This window comes from Leptonychotes weddellii, chromosome 14, assembly GCF_054177405.1.
Source record: "Leptonychotes weddellii isolate Sample4059 chromosome 14, ASM5417740v2, whole genome shotgun sequence".
NCBI classification, from domain to species: Eukaryota; Metazoa; Chordata; class Mammalia; order Carnivora; family Phocidae; genus Leptonychotes; species Leptonychotes weddellii.
In genome coordinates, this window is record NC_138382.1 from 61,729,963 (window position 1) to 61,745,229 (window position 15,267).

Here is a 15,267-nt window from a genome sequence, read left to right on the forward strand (position 1 = left end):
CTGCCTTTCCAAAGTTCTTCCAAGTGCTTCATCCCAGGGCTGTTGATGGTGCCAGACTACAAGTCTTTGAAAGGGTTCAAAGTTGGGATCACTTCTTGATTTCTCCACTCCAGATACCTTAGGTTTCCACTTCTTCGGGTTGGTGAAGTCCTTGTGTCTGTTTTTGTGTGCTCGTGCGTGCACTTGAAGGTTTATAATTTAAAGGAAATAAACTGGGGCGCCTGGGTGGCTCAGTCGGTTAAGCGCCTGCCTTCGGCTCAGGTCATGATCCCAGGGTCCTGGGATCGAGCCCCACGTCGGGCTCCCTGCTCAGCGGGGAGCCTGTTTCACCCTCTGCCTCTGCCCCTGCTCCTATGCTCTCTCTCTTTCAAATAAATAAATAAAAATCTTCAAAAAAAAATAAAAGAAATAGACCTCTTTATTGTCAGAATATGGGGCTGAAGGAGGGTGTGGACTTAAATCTTGTTCCATCCTCACCAGTACTTGTTCTGTTCTTTGTTTTGCTTGTTTCTTTCTTTCCCTTATTCGGACCATCCTCATGGGTGTGGAAGTCGTATCTCACCGTGGTTTGCATTTGTATATCTTTTCACGTGCTTGTTGGCCATTTGTAGATCTTTGAAAAAATATGTACCAATCGTTTGTCCAATTTTTAATGTAAATGTTTTTTTAATATTTCATAACCCAAACGTTTTCGAATTGCACACTAGCAGATTCTCTCTCTCTCTCTCTCATGGTAGTAATGGGGAGGGCCTTTTAATCAAGCATTTAATAAAAGCTACTATGGAAATAGGTCAAAGCTCAAAGATCCCTTAGTAACCAGGTAGTTTTAAATTGCCCGCAGTATTGGCTCAAAGCAAATATTACAGAGACATTTGTTTGAGGAAGAGGAGCAAAGGAAATGACATTTTTAAGAACTTTTGAGTGTAAACCTACACAAAAGATTGGCTTGGAAGAGGTATTTTTTAGATACATGGGTTTGCCCAATGTACTTATTTCTCCATTCACCAAGTTCTTCTACCCCTTGAACTGGGAGCAGAATGTGAATCTCTTTAAATCAATTTTTGCGTGGTTGATCTTGTCTGCCTTCTTTCCTTAGACTGTCTTTCTGGCCCTGACTTTCTCATTATACCTCCTGTGCATTAAGCAATGTACAGATAGCTAGACTATTGGATTTGCCGTCATCCTTGTGCCAGGGTCATGCTAATCCTTGTATTGTTCCAATTTCAGTGTATGTGCTGCCAAAGAGAGCAATATTTTATTTACTGGATACATATTGACTGACTGTTTTCTGTATTCCAAGGACTAGTCTCTAGCATTTTACTTCTTGGGTTATAAAACTGAGAAGGGTAGCTGTGATTTACTCCATCTGTATGTTTCAGAAAGGTTTATATTGATGACTACATAAAGATCCACCCGAATAAGGAGTATGTTCTTGGACAGAATTATTTGCTAGCCTGTGGTTTTTCTTTCCACTATCTTATCAATTACTCTGAATATTTTTCTTCCTGTCTTCATAGCCGCTTCCTGAGAAGTTTGTGGTGAAAGGTGTTGTAGATCGTTTTTCAGAAGAGTTTGTGGAGACCAGAAGAAAAGCTTTGGATAAATTCCTAAAAAGAATTACAGATCATCCTGTGCTCTCTTTCAATGAACACTTTAATGTTTTCCTTACTGCTAAGGTAAGAACAGAGTTTTTCATGTTCTTCCCCCAAATTATAATGTATCCTTCAGGCTCTTTCTCAGAAGCTGCTTTGATCTCTCACAAACCACCTTTGTGAATGGCCCACAATAGTGGATGTCATCAAATTGCTCTATTTTTTTTGTGTGTGTGTGTCCATTTACCTCAGCAGGGTTTCCATGTTAGAATTTGGGAGAAACACCCCTTTGCAGCAGCAGAGGGAGTTAGAGTATTTTCACTCGCCGAAAGGAGGGCTAAGCATTTCCTTAAACACTTCTTGGCATATTACTGGGTCAGACCGCTCTTACCAAGAGTAGGCTGAAAGAACAGAGCGTAAGAACATCTAGTGAGGGTTTGGTAAGGATGCTCTTCACAGGAACCCGTCACAGGAACCAACCTCATTTTACAGATGAGGAAACTGGAGTTCAAGGAGTCAGTACGTGTTCAAGTAGCATCACTAGGATTTGAGATTGGGTCTTTATGGCTCCGGAGGCCACACTTCCCCTCTGTATCTGACTGCCCAACCAAGACGAGTTGAGTGTTACTTGCCCACAGCCACGTTCCTGTTGGGTGGGCATTTTTCCAAGCATTTGCCAGAGAAACGTTTGGGTCCCACACAGTTGCCAGGTTCTGTGTGTCCCCACGCAGGTTGGTCATGCCCTGGCTTCTGTGTGCACTTCCCTTTTGGCAGAACTGGTGGGAATTCTGAGGCACTCTGCCCTAAATGTCTGCAGAAATGGGATCTCAGGCCCAGATTCTCATGCCAGCTCCTTGTAGCCACATTTCTTTACTTCCGTGGGTCACATTCCCATCCTCGGGCCATAGGTGCTTTATCCCATGTTGGCAAGGGTGTTGAAGCTCAGGGATTTCCCAGTTTTCTTTTTCAAAATGGCAAAATTGAGAAATATTTGCAGATAACATCAGCTGACGTTAAAGATTTTAGAGAGGGTGCTGTTCTCCAGACGATGGAAACCACCTGGCTAAGTCCTTTAGTATTTTCTTTTTTTTTAAACCACCACTGGCATTTTTTTTAGCCCCATTGATGACCTTCCCATTTATCTCTTTTTTTCCTAAAGGCCTGTTTCCCCCACATCAAACTCGTGTTCTTTTTCAAAATAAATATTTCCTGGTAACAGATCCTCAGATACAGTTGTTACACAGAGTAAAATCCATCCGATTCTCCAACATTGCAACTCACTGCCTCACGCACGGTTCAGGTTGTTGACCTGGCAGGCCCCAGTCTTGGTCCTCTTTACTGAGCAGAGACACAGGGGAGAACACGTGGACCCTTGGTCATTAGGAATCTATGTGGAGATTAAAGAGGAAAGATATGGGGGAGGGGGCATTTATCTGTGGGCCAGATGAATGATTAAACAAACAAACAAAAAGTCCTTAGTGTCTTAACCACAATCCAACTTCCCATGAGTGAGTGCTGGGGTGTTGACTCTTAACACAGAACAAATCCTAGCCTAGTTCAGTTTTACTTGCTGAGCTGAATGTGCTAAATAACCCCATCTTGTTTTTTTTTTTTTCTTTAAATTGTGGCAAAATACATAATTTACCATCCTAACCATTTTAAGATCTACATTTCAGTAGCATTAAGTCCATTCACAACTAATCCTCAGAACTTCCTCGTCTCGTGAAACTGAAACGCGGTACTGTGCTGTGTGCTGTGTGATCCCACTGGGGCTCCCCATCTCCCCCTCCCCATGTTCCCCATCTTCTGACACGCCTTGAATAATTTGGTCTTGTTCTTAGGTGAGGCCTTGATGTGGTCTGCCACAGTAAAGGCAGAAGCATTCCTCTTCCTCGTGATAACCTGATCTTAACCACAAACCAGGAGTGTCTTTGAGAAGAAGCCAGTGATGCTGGGAGAGGTGGGGGGATGCTCAGTATCGCCCGTGTTCAGATCAGTATTTTTATCTTTGCCAGAATGGGTGCAGCAGTCAGAGAGACACTACCCAATAACCTCATGCAGTATGTTGACTTGGCTAACTGGGGGTTCTCTTCTAAGCCTCTACTTGGAATAGAGCTTCTGCAGGCCAGCGAGCCCATTGGGGTCTAGCCCTGCTCCCGAGAGTACTGAATCTGCAAGCAGTGCAAAGAATGGCAAGGCTTCCGTTACTGTCTTGTGAAAGCCAGGTGTCTACGGGGACGTTTTCTTGTCTAGGGTACCTGAGGCTAGAAGAGGAGATGGAATCTTTGGAACATTCTCCCAGGTAGCCTGACTTTGGAAGGAAGAAGAAAAATGAAGGAGGGGAGCTGGAGGAAATTGCCGCTGTTTTGAAGATGGGCGAGCCCTGGGTGTCTATTACGCACCGAAGGGTGAGAAGTTGAAGGTACAGACAGAAGAGGGAATGGTTAATGGGCGGGGGCCTTGCTGGTCAGCGAGGTGTAGCTAGGAAAGAGTGGAATCAAGAGCCCAAGTGAAGGCCTTGGCTGCCTAAAGAAGAAGGAAGTGAAATCAGGAGCAGTTTCCCCTGCAGACACTTGTGGAGACAGGAGCCTGTGACTGTGGCGGTGAAATGGGAGGGGGCCGCCCTGTTCTCTGCTCCATCCCCAAACCAGACAAGGTGACCAGAAAGCAGTGGCCTTGTGCTGTGTTCCCTTGTATCTCTGTGGACATGCCCTCCTCAGACCAGGAATTCCTACTGTTCGTGTTGAGGGTGGATATAAGGAGCAGACACCCGATCTTCTGTAAAACCATTTTTGAAGGCACCATTAAAGGAGGTGACGTCGAACAACCTGAAGGTGCTGTCGATTCCTCCTAGAGTTGGATGACAGGAGGAAGTTCATTTGACCTGGCAGACTGATAGGCATTTTAAATTTAGATACAGTGGCTCATGTAGCTCAGCATATTTCCCGTGTATGCCCTGACCAAGACGTTCAGGATAAAGTGTTTTGTTGTTTACAGCATCTTTCCTTGGCTTGGGTATTCTTGCGCTGCTTTTTCTATCACTGTTTCCTACTTCCTGTCCTCTTCTCCCTCCTTTCTTTATATCACTTTGCTTGGGATATAAATAAATGAATAGAATGAATTTCAGCTCTCCTAAAGATAACTTAGGATATCTTATATGAGAGAAAGGGACTTTTTTTTCCCCCCTTGGTCAGAGACTTTAAAACAGTCATGTTAGAAATAGTGTTGAGTTTAAAGGAGAGCATACTCAGGTGAGTGAGCCCGATCAGAAAGGTAGGAGTCCTGCTCTGGTGGAAGAGCTCAGGTATGTGCGTTTGGTTGCTTCTGATGGCGAGGAGAGAGGACTGTTGTGTACGTGGTCAGTCCTCTAACTCAGCTCCCTGTTTTCGGAGTCTGCCACTTCCAAGAAGAAACCACCTAAAGGGGTTGGGTTTACCGAGGCCTGGCTGTGGGAGTGATGGAACCCCTTGAGTTTGTTTGTTTATGTGTCATCCTTAGGACCTGAATGTCTACAAGAAGCAAGGGATGGCGCTGCTGACCAGAGTGGGCGAGTCTGTCAAGCACGTCACTGGAGGCTACAAGCTGAGGAGTCGACCTCTTGAGTTTGCAGCTGTCGGCGACTACTTAGATACATTTGCGCTCAAACTGGGAACCATTGACCGAATAGCCCAGAGGATCATTAAGGAAGAAATAGGTGAGCAGATATTGTGCAGATATTGGTCATACCCAGGGAGCATGTGCACAGAAATGACATTCACGTGTGCTCAGCAGAATCAAACTGGAGAAACGAGGCCACGCTTACAAAACTAAAAAATAAATACAAGGAGGGGAGGGGGTTGTCATGAGCAGAGTATAATTTTGTGCCCCCTCCTTTGCCCTGCTTCTCAGCCTTGTGTTTGCTTTCCCCATAGCATACAGCCACTTCTCAGCCCCGAGGAGTTTCTTTCCACTTCTCTCTCTCTCTCTCTCTTTTTTTTTTTTTTTTAAAGATTTTATTTATTTATTTATTTTAGAGAAAGAGAGACAGAGAGCATGAGAGGGAAGAGGGTCAGAGGGAGAAGCAGACTCCCCGCTGAGCAGGGAGCCCGATGCGGGACTCGATCCCGGGACTCCAGGATCATGACCTGAGCTGAAGGCAGTCGCTTAACCGACTGAGCCACCCAGGCGCCCACCACTTCTCTCTCTCTTAACTTTAGCTTTAAAAGTGAAGACATTGACTCAACTTCCTTTCATTCATGGGAACGATAATTTAAAAAACAAACTTTGGGGGCGCCTGGGTGGCTCAGTCGTTAAGCGGCTGCCTTCGGCTCAGGTCATGATCCCAGAGTCCTGGGATCGAGTCCCGCATCAGGCTCCCTGCTCAGCGGGAAGCCTGCTTCTCCCTCTTCCACTCCCCCTGCTTGTGTTCCTGCTCTCGCTGTCTCTGTCTCTGTCAAATAAATAAATTTAAAAAAATCTTTAAAAAACAAACTTTGGTACCTTTCTGGCAGAAAGATGGTTCAAAAGGACAGCATAGAGACCGTGTTTGCCAAAGTTGTCCTAATGAGCCTTCAACTTGAAATTGACTCACCTGCCCCACCCCTGCTTCATTTCAGACCCACTCTTCCTGACCTGGGGAGTTATGAGACCTTTCTGGAACCTTCCAGGTTGTTGCCACCACTCCCTCCCCACCCCTCTTGTGGCCACCTGTTTTTCTGTATGCCAGAATATTCGGGCTTTTTGTCTTCTTACACATGTGTAGGCCAGAGAAACTGGAACAACGTTAATGATCATGCTGGCACAAGACATGAAACACACCAAAAAGGATTCTCCAGTAGTTGCCATCCATTGGTTACTGAAAAATGGCAAAAACCTTTTTTTGTAATGGCAAGAATCCTGGTGACGGGACGCCTGGGTGGCTCAGTCAGTTAAGCATCTATCTTTGGCTCAGGTCATGATCTCAGGGTCCTGGGATCGGGTCCCGCATCGGGCTCCTTGCTCCACGGGGAGCCTACTTCTCCCTCTGCCTCTGCCTGCAGCTCCCCCTGCTTGTGCATGCGCTCTCTCTCTCTCTCTGTCAAATAAATAAATAAAATCTTTAAAAAAAAAACAAAAAGAATCCTGGTGACAAATGATGGGCTAGATTTTTTTTTTTTTGAGAGGAAATAAATCAACATTTGCCCTTTTTCCCTGAACTTTCATTCTCCTCTACCCACTGATGGTATTATGTGGGGCCTGCAGGTGCTAGAGGTAGCTTTCAGTACCATCCACATCTTAAGGAGCATGTGGAATAAATTCCAATGGGACCACAGTTTTGGGATGACCTCTGAATGAGAGTGATTCTGCATATGTAAGACCACATCCGTATCAAAATATTTCCTAAAATCCTATTATTTTTCCATTGCCACTGATTTTTCTTTCCCTTAAAAAGATCCCCCTAAACCTATGTGAAACTCTGCCCCCACTGCTGTAAAAATACTGCTTCACCGTATGAGTAGGTGAGTGGTTATTTTTGAAGATATGTGGTGGATGTAGCTTCTACCACTTCCCCCAGAAGGCATTGTGGTCCCCATTATCCAGAAGCATGGCATTCCTACTATGGGGTGAAGTCAGGTGATGTTATGATGTTAGCTATAATATAGGTTTATAGAGATTTTAAAGAACTGTAAACAATGTTGTGTTTAAAAGAGAGCATGCTTTGGTGAGTGAATGCCCAAGGAAATAACATCTTACTATAGTGAGCTCTTGGCTACAGTTGTTACTGAGTCAGTAATACCAGTGATTGTCTTAATTACCCACCAAGTCTTACTTAGTTTCTCTTCTCCCTTTAGAGTACCTGGTAGAGCTGCGAGAATATGGGCCTGTGTACTCCACGTGGAGTGCATTAGAGGGGGGGCTGGCTGAGCCCCTGGAGGGTGTGTCAGCTTGCATTGGCAGCTGCTCGACGGCCTTGGAAGAGCTGACCGATGACATGACAGAAGACTTCCTACCTGTGCTCAGGGAATATATTTTATACTCTGACTCTATGAAGGTAAGCTGGCTCACTCCTTGTGCACTTAAGTAGGTTCCTTGTTTTAGTCATTTTCAAAAAGTAATTTATTGTTGCCTATTTGCACATGGAATAGGCTTCCTTCTTCCTGGGTGGGCAGGATCACACATGTGGTCTGATCTCATAGGCATATAAATAGAACACATAGTGAACCACGTATGTGAATTAAATAAAGAAAAATAGTGTGGGAGAAACTCTTAACGTTCTCTAAGAGTTCATGGAGGTATAACATCTACTAAACAAGACCAGGATGCTGTGAAAAGAGAACATTTGGATGATTAGAGCTCTTGGAAGTTAAAATCTGATTTGCTGAGATGAAATTGAAGAGTAAAGTTGAAAGGTGAGGTTGAGGAAATCTTGGAAAGTACAATAAGGAAACCAAGTAGTTGGAAAGTAGAACAAAAATGCAAAAATACTGAAAATGTGGAAGAATGATAAGAGACATAGAGGATTACTTGCAAAGGTTCAGCATCTGTCTGATAAGAGTCCCTGAGAGAACAGCAAAGACTGATGGAAGGAACTTATGAAAGAAATAATACAAGAAAATCTTCCAGAGCTAAAGGATGTGAGTTTTCAGATTAAAAGGACATGCTAATGACCAGCAAAAGGAATGAAGAGAGAGCCAACCCACAGCATAACACTGTAAAATTTTAGAACGAAAGTTACAAGATTTTTAAAAGCTTTTAAAGAAAGAGGGAGAGGGAGGAGACGTACAAATGGAATAAGAATCAGAATGGCTTTGATCTAGCAGCAATGGATGAGAAAAGACAGGAGCTGTGAGGACAAATGATTTCCAACCTCACATTCTAAATGCAGAATAAGGATGGGGTCAGATGCTTTAATGCCCACACTAGAAACTACCCCAGCCTGCACTTAGACCCTTTTGAGAGGACAGCTACAGAGACTCCCTACAATGTGACACCCATTAGAGAAAAGTGTCAGGCTTCCTGACCAACAGAAAAGATTATGTCGCTCTGTGTTGAACATCCCAAGTAGCCCCTCTTCCTATTTCCCAAAGGAGACCTCTGATTTATTGATCTGTTTTTGGGGCAGATCTAGGGCACCCCTTTAAGAAGGATTGGCAGGTGAGAAATCTACCACTGAACCACCAATGCCCCTTTAAGAAGGATTGGGGTAAGGATTGACAAGAATCTCTTGGGAGAAACTCATCAGACAACTTTGGGTTGTGAAAATGGAAAACCAGAAAAATCATGGCAATATGAAAATATTCTACACCTTAAGAAGGGGAGTAAAAAGTAATGAATCAGCTAGTTATAAAAACTTAAAAAAAAAAAAAACCCTTATGGAAAATTTCAAACGTACAATAGAAGCAAAGAGAATAATACGACAAACCCCCATATACCCATTACCCGTGTTCCATTTTGTTTCACCGGGTATGAACCTTTTAAGGCTCTTGGTAACATGTTAAATTGTGGACAATGGAAAATGTTCCTGCTAGAATGAATCACTGTCTCATGTGTACTCTGTACAGCTGATAATAAAACACTTTCAAAGACAGGATTGGGTCTGGATCTCACAATGGGCTGGGAAACAGTATGAATTTCCTTATCTGTAAGGTGAAGTGGTGGTAGTCACGGTGATGATAAGGCTAAAACTCACCATGTGACATCATTAGCCTGAGGCAGTTTTATTGGTAATTATTGGAACTGAGACTGAAAACCACAGCCCCTGATTTCCATAAACTTCCTACTCATTTTCCTCTATTACATTGGGTTTATTTGTTTTGTTTTTTAATGAAACCTATACATGGCTTATTTAATTCTGTGGCTGAAACAAGTGTAGAAAGGCATTCTGGGGCTGGGGGGTGGGTGGAATGAGTGAGGGAAGTCAAAAGGTATGAATTTCCAGTTATAAGTAATAAGTAAGTCCTGGGCTGTCATGCACAGCATGGTGATTATAGTTAATAATGTATTATGTATTTGAAAGTTGCTAGGAGAGTAGTTCTTAAAGTTCTTATCAAAGAAAAATGTATAGCCGTGTGTGGTGATGGATGTTAACTAGTCTGTGGTGATTATTTCACAATATATACAAATCATTATTTTGTATACCTGAAACTAATATAATGTTATGTGTCAGTTACATCTCAAAAAAAAAGGCATCCTTACTTGCTTAAAACAAGCCAGAATATTTTGCTTTATTTATAAAGTTAATAGTATCTATTTTTGTGAACAAAAATAAAATTTTACAGTCCCTGGGGTGTCTTTGAATTTGTCTCTTAATAGAGACACAGCCTTCATCAAAAATTCTCCCTTAACCTTGCCAGACTGAAAATCTGATACATACACGTCCTGGGATATTACAATACAAATTACTTTGTTCTTGCACGTGGCAGGTATGTTAGTACTTAATATATATTTGTACTTGAAGCAGGATTTGAAATTGTCATTTAGCTAAGGTTTATCTGGCATCTTTATTAAGATACTATTCTACAGTGAGGCATAAGCTTATGTGAGTAATTGAAGTTCTACACCAAAGAAACACTTGTTTGTTTGCTCTCTTTCTTCACCCCGTGTGAGGCATATGTATTGAGTTTCTTGTTCACTAAGCCTGAATAAACATTAATCAGGTTAATCAGGCTGGGAGAATGGGAGTATATACAGTATTTTCTGGGAAAGGCATAGAAAGGAGGAAGTGATGGGGCGCCTGGGTGGCTCAGTTGGTTAAGCGACTGCCTTCAGCTCAGGTCATGATCCCAGGGTCCTGGGATCGAGTCCCACATCGGGCTTCCTGTTTGGCAGGAAGCCCGCTTCTCCCTCTCCCACTCCCCCTGCTTGTGTTCCCTCTCTCGCTGTGTCTCTCTCTGTCAAATAAATAAAATCTTTAAAAAAAAAAAAAAAGAAAGAAAAGAAAGGAGGAAGTGTTGACTCTGCCCCATTGGTGAGCTGGGCTAAGCCTGGTTAGAAAGAAACAAGGTCTACCCACTCCCATTCTTCCCAAAGGGAAAATGTCTCTGCAGAGAGGTCTGGGTAGGACAGGAGTGACTTGATGACAGAGCCAGGACTGCGTGGGTCCATGATCTCCAGTATTTTCTCCATGCAAGGCTGAACTAACGTTCAACTATTTCATATTCCTAATGATGGTTGAGGTCTGCGTGGCCAGGTCCAAAGACACTGGGAGAGGGGGATAGGTGTCTTAAGTGGCTCCCCTGCCTTTGCCTTGTAATACTGCTGCTCTGTAAGAATTCTTAGCTGAATTCTATTCCTCTGAGAGAGTCGTATAGTTCCATTTCCAAAGTAACTTTCTGATTTGGGGGGTAGGTGGGATCGAGTTTGCTGTTTAGTATGAAAACGAAACATACAGTAGAGAGCTTGCTGAAGGCCTGGCTGTGACATGGTCAGTATCGACTGCTGGATGGTCTTCCGAACTGAGCAAGTCCTTCCAGTTATGTTTTGGTGGGGAGGTTTTGGTGTGGTGACGTTTTATCAGTCTACTCGGTTATGGCTTGAGTGGCCAAAGTGAGTATTCATCCTCATCGTTTGGAACGAGAGGCCTGCGCCTTAGGAATTTGAAGTAGTTGTGGGTCAGCCGAGCCCTGCATGGAGAAAATGCTGGAGATCATCGAAGCCCTCTCCTAATGGGGCTAAGGTTAGGGTTCTTCTTTTAAGTTCGAAACGGTCTCTCAAGTGACTTCATCTCCTCGATCTAGATCATCTTGTCTATCTTTTTTTTTTAAAGATTTTATTTATTTATTTGAGAGAGAGAGACACAGCGAGAGAGGGAACACAAGCAGGGGGAGCGGGAGAGGGAGAAGCAGGCTCCCCGCAGAGCAGGGAGCCTGATGTGGGACTCGATCCCAGGACCCTGGGATCATGACCTGAGCCGAAGGCAGTCGCTCAACCGACTGAGCCACCCAGGCGCCCTCATCTTGTCTATCTTGCTCATTGTATAGATGAAGAAACAGAGCCCCATCAGTAGATCTTGTCTTTGTCCCATGGCCATAGTTGTAATGAGCAGTCACCTTGTACCTGTGTCTTTACTCTTGGCCAAAAAGCAAACCAGATCAGTTCCTGTTTTTCAAGGCTGAGTCTCAAACTGTCTCTCTTTAAATGCACTTGTGCCTGGGTATGCTCTGTTCCCTTTGGAGGTAGAAGGAAAGCACAGAAAAAGTAGGGTTGTCATCAGGCCATGTGGGACACATGAACAATGTTCGGTGAACAATGAGGAAACTTGTACTAGAAAGATGGTTGAGGTCATGTATTTCAAGGATGCTGAGGAGAGATAGTGAACAGCATGTGAGAGGGAGAGGTACCAAAGTTACCCTCAGGCCCAGGACTCAAGTTAAACACCCCGAAGACATGTGCACATGAGCCCTTATATGGGATTTCACATCCTATAGACTATGTATGGGGAAAATATAATGAAGATAGTGATGGGCTGGGAGAGAACATCTTAGAGTCCTTACAGATTTCAGGCAGTGCCTTTTGAGTACTGGCATCCTTATGACCAGGACACGAGTAGAAGCTTTAAGAAGGTTAGAGTAGAGTATGGGTTATTTCCCATACTGCCTTATTCATAGAAGGTGGTTAGCAAATGTTTAATTGAATTTGACATTGTGGTCAATTTGAAACATTAACAGATATAGAACTACTGCATGTCCCATATCTTGTTATTTTTAAGAGATGGGTTTACCTACAAGGCAAGGAGCATGCTTATCTCAGAGGTCTTGCTGAATGACTAGGGTGGGTTGAATCAGAAGAGGGTGGTAGGGAAAAGCCACACAGAGGAAGTGGCTTTGGTTGGAGACTTGAATATAGGAGTTACCTGTGCAAGGACCAGAGGATTGAGCATTTTAGGCAGAAGGAACCACCGGTGCAAAGGCTCTAAAGCAGAAGTGAGCTTGGTGTCTTTGCAGATCAGAAAGGCCAGTGTGAGTGGAGTCCAATGAGCAAGGGAGCAAGCGGGAAGAGGTGAGGTCAGAGAGATAGGTGGGGGCCAGGACAGGCATAGTAGTAGCATCTTAAAGGCCGTGGTGGTAAGAGTGTGGGTTTTAGTCTTAGGAACAAAAGGGAAGGCATTTGGGTTTATGCAGGGGAATGACAGGATACAGTATTTACTTCAAGAAGACGGCTAGTGCTACAACAGTGCGGAGAACGGGTTGTAGGGACTGAGAGCGGAGGCAGAGAGACATTTGGGAGACTGTCACAGGGAGCCATGTGGTGGATAACTATGGTGGTAGAGCTTGGGCTACAGTGGTGGATTAGGGTAGATTTTGGAGGAAGGGCCGACCAGACTTGCTGCTATATTAATATGAAATCAGAAAAGGAGGGATTGGTGATGATTCCTGGGTTTTTGGCTTCAGCGACTGGGTGGACAGTGGTTGCTGTTCGTCAGGATGGGGAAGTTCGGGGCAGAAAGTTTGGGCAGTTGGGAATCAAATTGTTTTGGCCATACTGAGTTCAAAAATACCTGTTAGTCATTAAAATAGAGATGTCATGGCAATTGGTTATAAGTTTAGTTCAGAGTGGGAATAGAAATGTGGGAGTTCTTTGTGTATAGATGGTGTTTAACTCCTTGGGAGGGGAGTAGACCATCTAGTGAGGTGAGATCCAGGTAACTAGTCTAGGCCTGGCTCTGAGGCATGACAATATTTAGTGGCCTAGTACCTAACTAGGAGGAGGAACAAGTAGAAAAGGAGACTCAGAAGGATTGGTAGTGTAGTAGGAGAAAAAACGTAGAAGAAGCCAAGAGAAATGTTTTTAGGGTGCCTGGGTAGCTCAGATGGTTAAGCGTCTGCCTTCGGCTCAGGTCATGATCCTGGGGTCCTGGGATTGAGTCCTGCATCAGGCTCCCTGCTTCTTGAGCCTGCTTCTCCCTCTGCCTCTGCTTCTCTCTCACATGAATAAATACATAAAATCGTTAAAAAAAAAATGTTTTTAAAAGGGGCATGATCCACAGTGACCGTTGTATTTAATAATATGGAGGTCATTGGTGATTGTGGTTAGAGGTGTGAGATGTGGATGCAGAAGTTTGGTTTTAAAGACATAGTTTGTCTTTGAGTTGAAGATAATTTGAACAATGTTCCGGGATAGCTTTTTCCAAGTATCCGTTATTTGTGGTTTTTTTCCAGCCTGCCCACCTTTTCCTCTATGAGCCACAAGGTGGAGCTAATGAGTCGAGTGACCAGGCTTCAAATTTGCCTTTGAAAACAAAAACAGATTTTCTTTCTCTCTTTTTTTAAAGATTTATTTATTTATTTGAGAGAGAGAGAGCACGAGTGGGGGGCGGGAGGTGGAGGGGCAGAGGGAGAGGGAGAAGCAGACTCCCTGCTGAGCAGGGAGCTCCAAGCGGGGGCCAGATCCCAGGACCCCTGAGATCATGACCTGAGCCAAAGGCAGATGCTTAACTGATGAAGCCACCCAGGCGCCCCCAAAACAGAGATTTTCTGGAAGATTGAGTCAGGAGGGGGAAAAAAAGGTCCTCTTTCCTAAACAAAAGTAATTATAGATTGAGGGCATAATTTCTTGGAAAAATGAAGAAGCAGGATGGAGAAATGTACATGATCTCAAATGTTTTTGTTTTTGTTTTTAAAGATTGTATTTATTTTTTTGACAGAGAGAGAGAGCACAAGTAGACAGAGCAGTAGGCAGAGGGAGAGGGAGAAGCAGGCTTCCCACTGAGCAGAGAGCCCGATGCGGGGCTCAATCCCAGGATCCCGGGATCATGACCCGAGCCGAAGGCAGACGCTCAACCGACTGAGCCACCCAGGCGCCCCCATGATCTCAAATGTTTTAAAAAGACAAGTATATAAAAATTAGCAATCTGAGATTCTCAGTGATGGCAGACTAAATATATAAACTCCTTTTTCACGAAACTGCACCAAGATGACGCTAGAATGGTTTATTTGTTTGTTTGTTTGTTTGAAGTCGAAGCCTGCAAAGATAAAGAGCAACAGAAGAGGAAACAGTAGTAGACAGTGGGGCCTGGAAAGCAAGCCGAGAGGGGATAAGGGACTTAGGGGACTCAAAAAACTGCTTTTGAAGCTGACTGTGAGGGGTGGGGGAGAAACTTGGAGACCTCCTGGTTTACACAGTGGAATCCTTCAGAAAGGTGGAGAATTGGCAGCACCAAGTGCCTCTGGGATGGGAGAGCTGAAGAGAAGGATTAGTCAGGAATCTGTTTAAAGAAGAAGTTAGAGCTTCCGGTTCTGACCTCCCTCCTCACACAGGGGCCACTGTCCCTTCTGTCCTCTGGCAGAACTGGAGGCATATTCTCTGGAGGAGGTAAAACAGGGACCCCAGGCACAGTTGAGGTTGAGAGCTAAAATCCTAAAATCAGGATGCTAAGATTACCAAATGCTGAGACTCTTAGTCATCTTCCTCTGCTTGACTTTCTTATATCTTTCCTGCAAGGATTAGAAGAGCCTTTTCTATAAAAATCTAAACAGGCCAAGAGAAGAGATTTGAGGGTACTGATAATGGGGAAGGATCCACAATGAAACGACCCAGCAGGGTCCCTGTAGAGAATTGTCAACAAGCCGTCGATGTGCAAAGAGCTTTCAGTCAGTGTTGCCCTCTTAGATGAGTGGGCAGGCAAGGTCACTGAATATTTAAGAGAAGATTCTAGTATGAGTATCAAGTAAAAACAAAGAAAAAAAAGTATATTCAATGAAAAACATCATTAAGGGAG

The 15,267-nt window shown here is 43.9% G+C and overlaps 1 protein-coding gene and 1 non-coding gene across 7 annotated transcripts in view; one reads left to right on the forward strand and one right to left on the reverse strand.

Annotated features, from left to right (window-relative positions):
* The window catches only part of SNX30 (sorting nexin family member 30), a 50,698-nt gene that overhangs the window by 9,409 nt on the left and 26,022 nt on the right, over positions 1-15,267 (forward strand). For 4 of the 6 annotated variants that reach the window (XR_014140126.1, XR_014140125.1, XM_081803396.1 and 1 more), the window contains exons 2-4: positions 1,518-1,676; positions 5,091-5,286; positions 7,403-7,602. Coding sequence is in view for 4 of the 6 variants with exons in the window: in XM_081803396.1 (XP_081659522.1) it covers positions 1,518-1,676; positions 5,091-5,286; positions 7,403-7,602 (555 nt within the window). In the remaining 2 variants the exon portion in view is untranslated. Of the gene's footprint in view, positions 1-1,517; positions 1,677-3,834; positions 4,015-5,090; positions 5,287-7,402; positions 7,603-15,267 lie in introns of those variants that run through there. The other 2 variants (XM_081803399.1, XM_081803397.1) reach the window with 2 other exon arrangements.
* Positions 1,149-1,251, reverse strand: LOC115937142 (U6 spliceosomal RNA). The gene has a single exon (XR_004072466.2). It is a non-coding gene; the product is annotated as a U6 spliceosomal RNA (small nuclear RNA).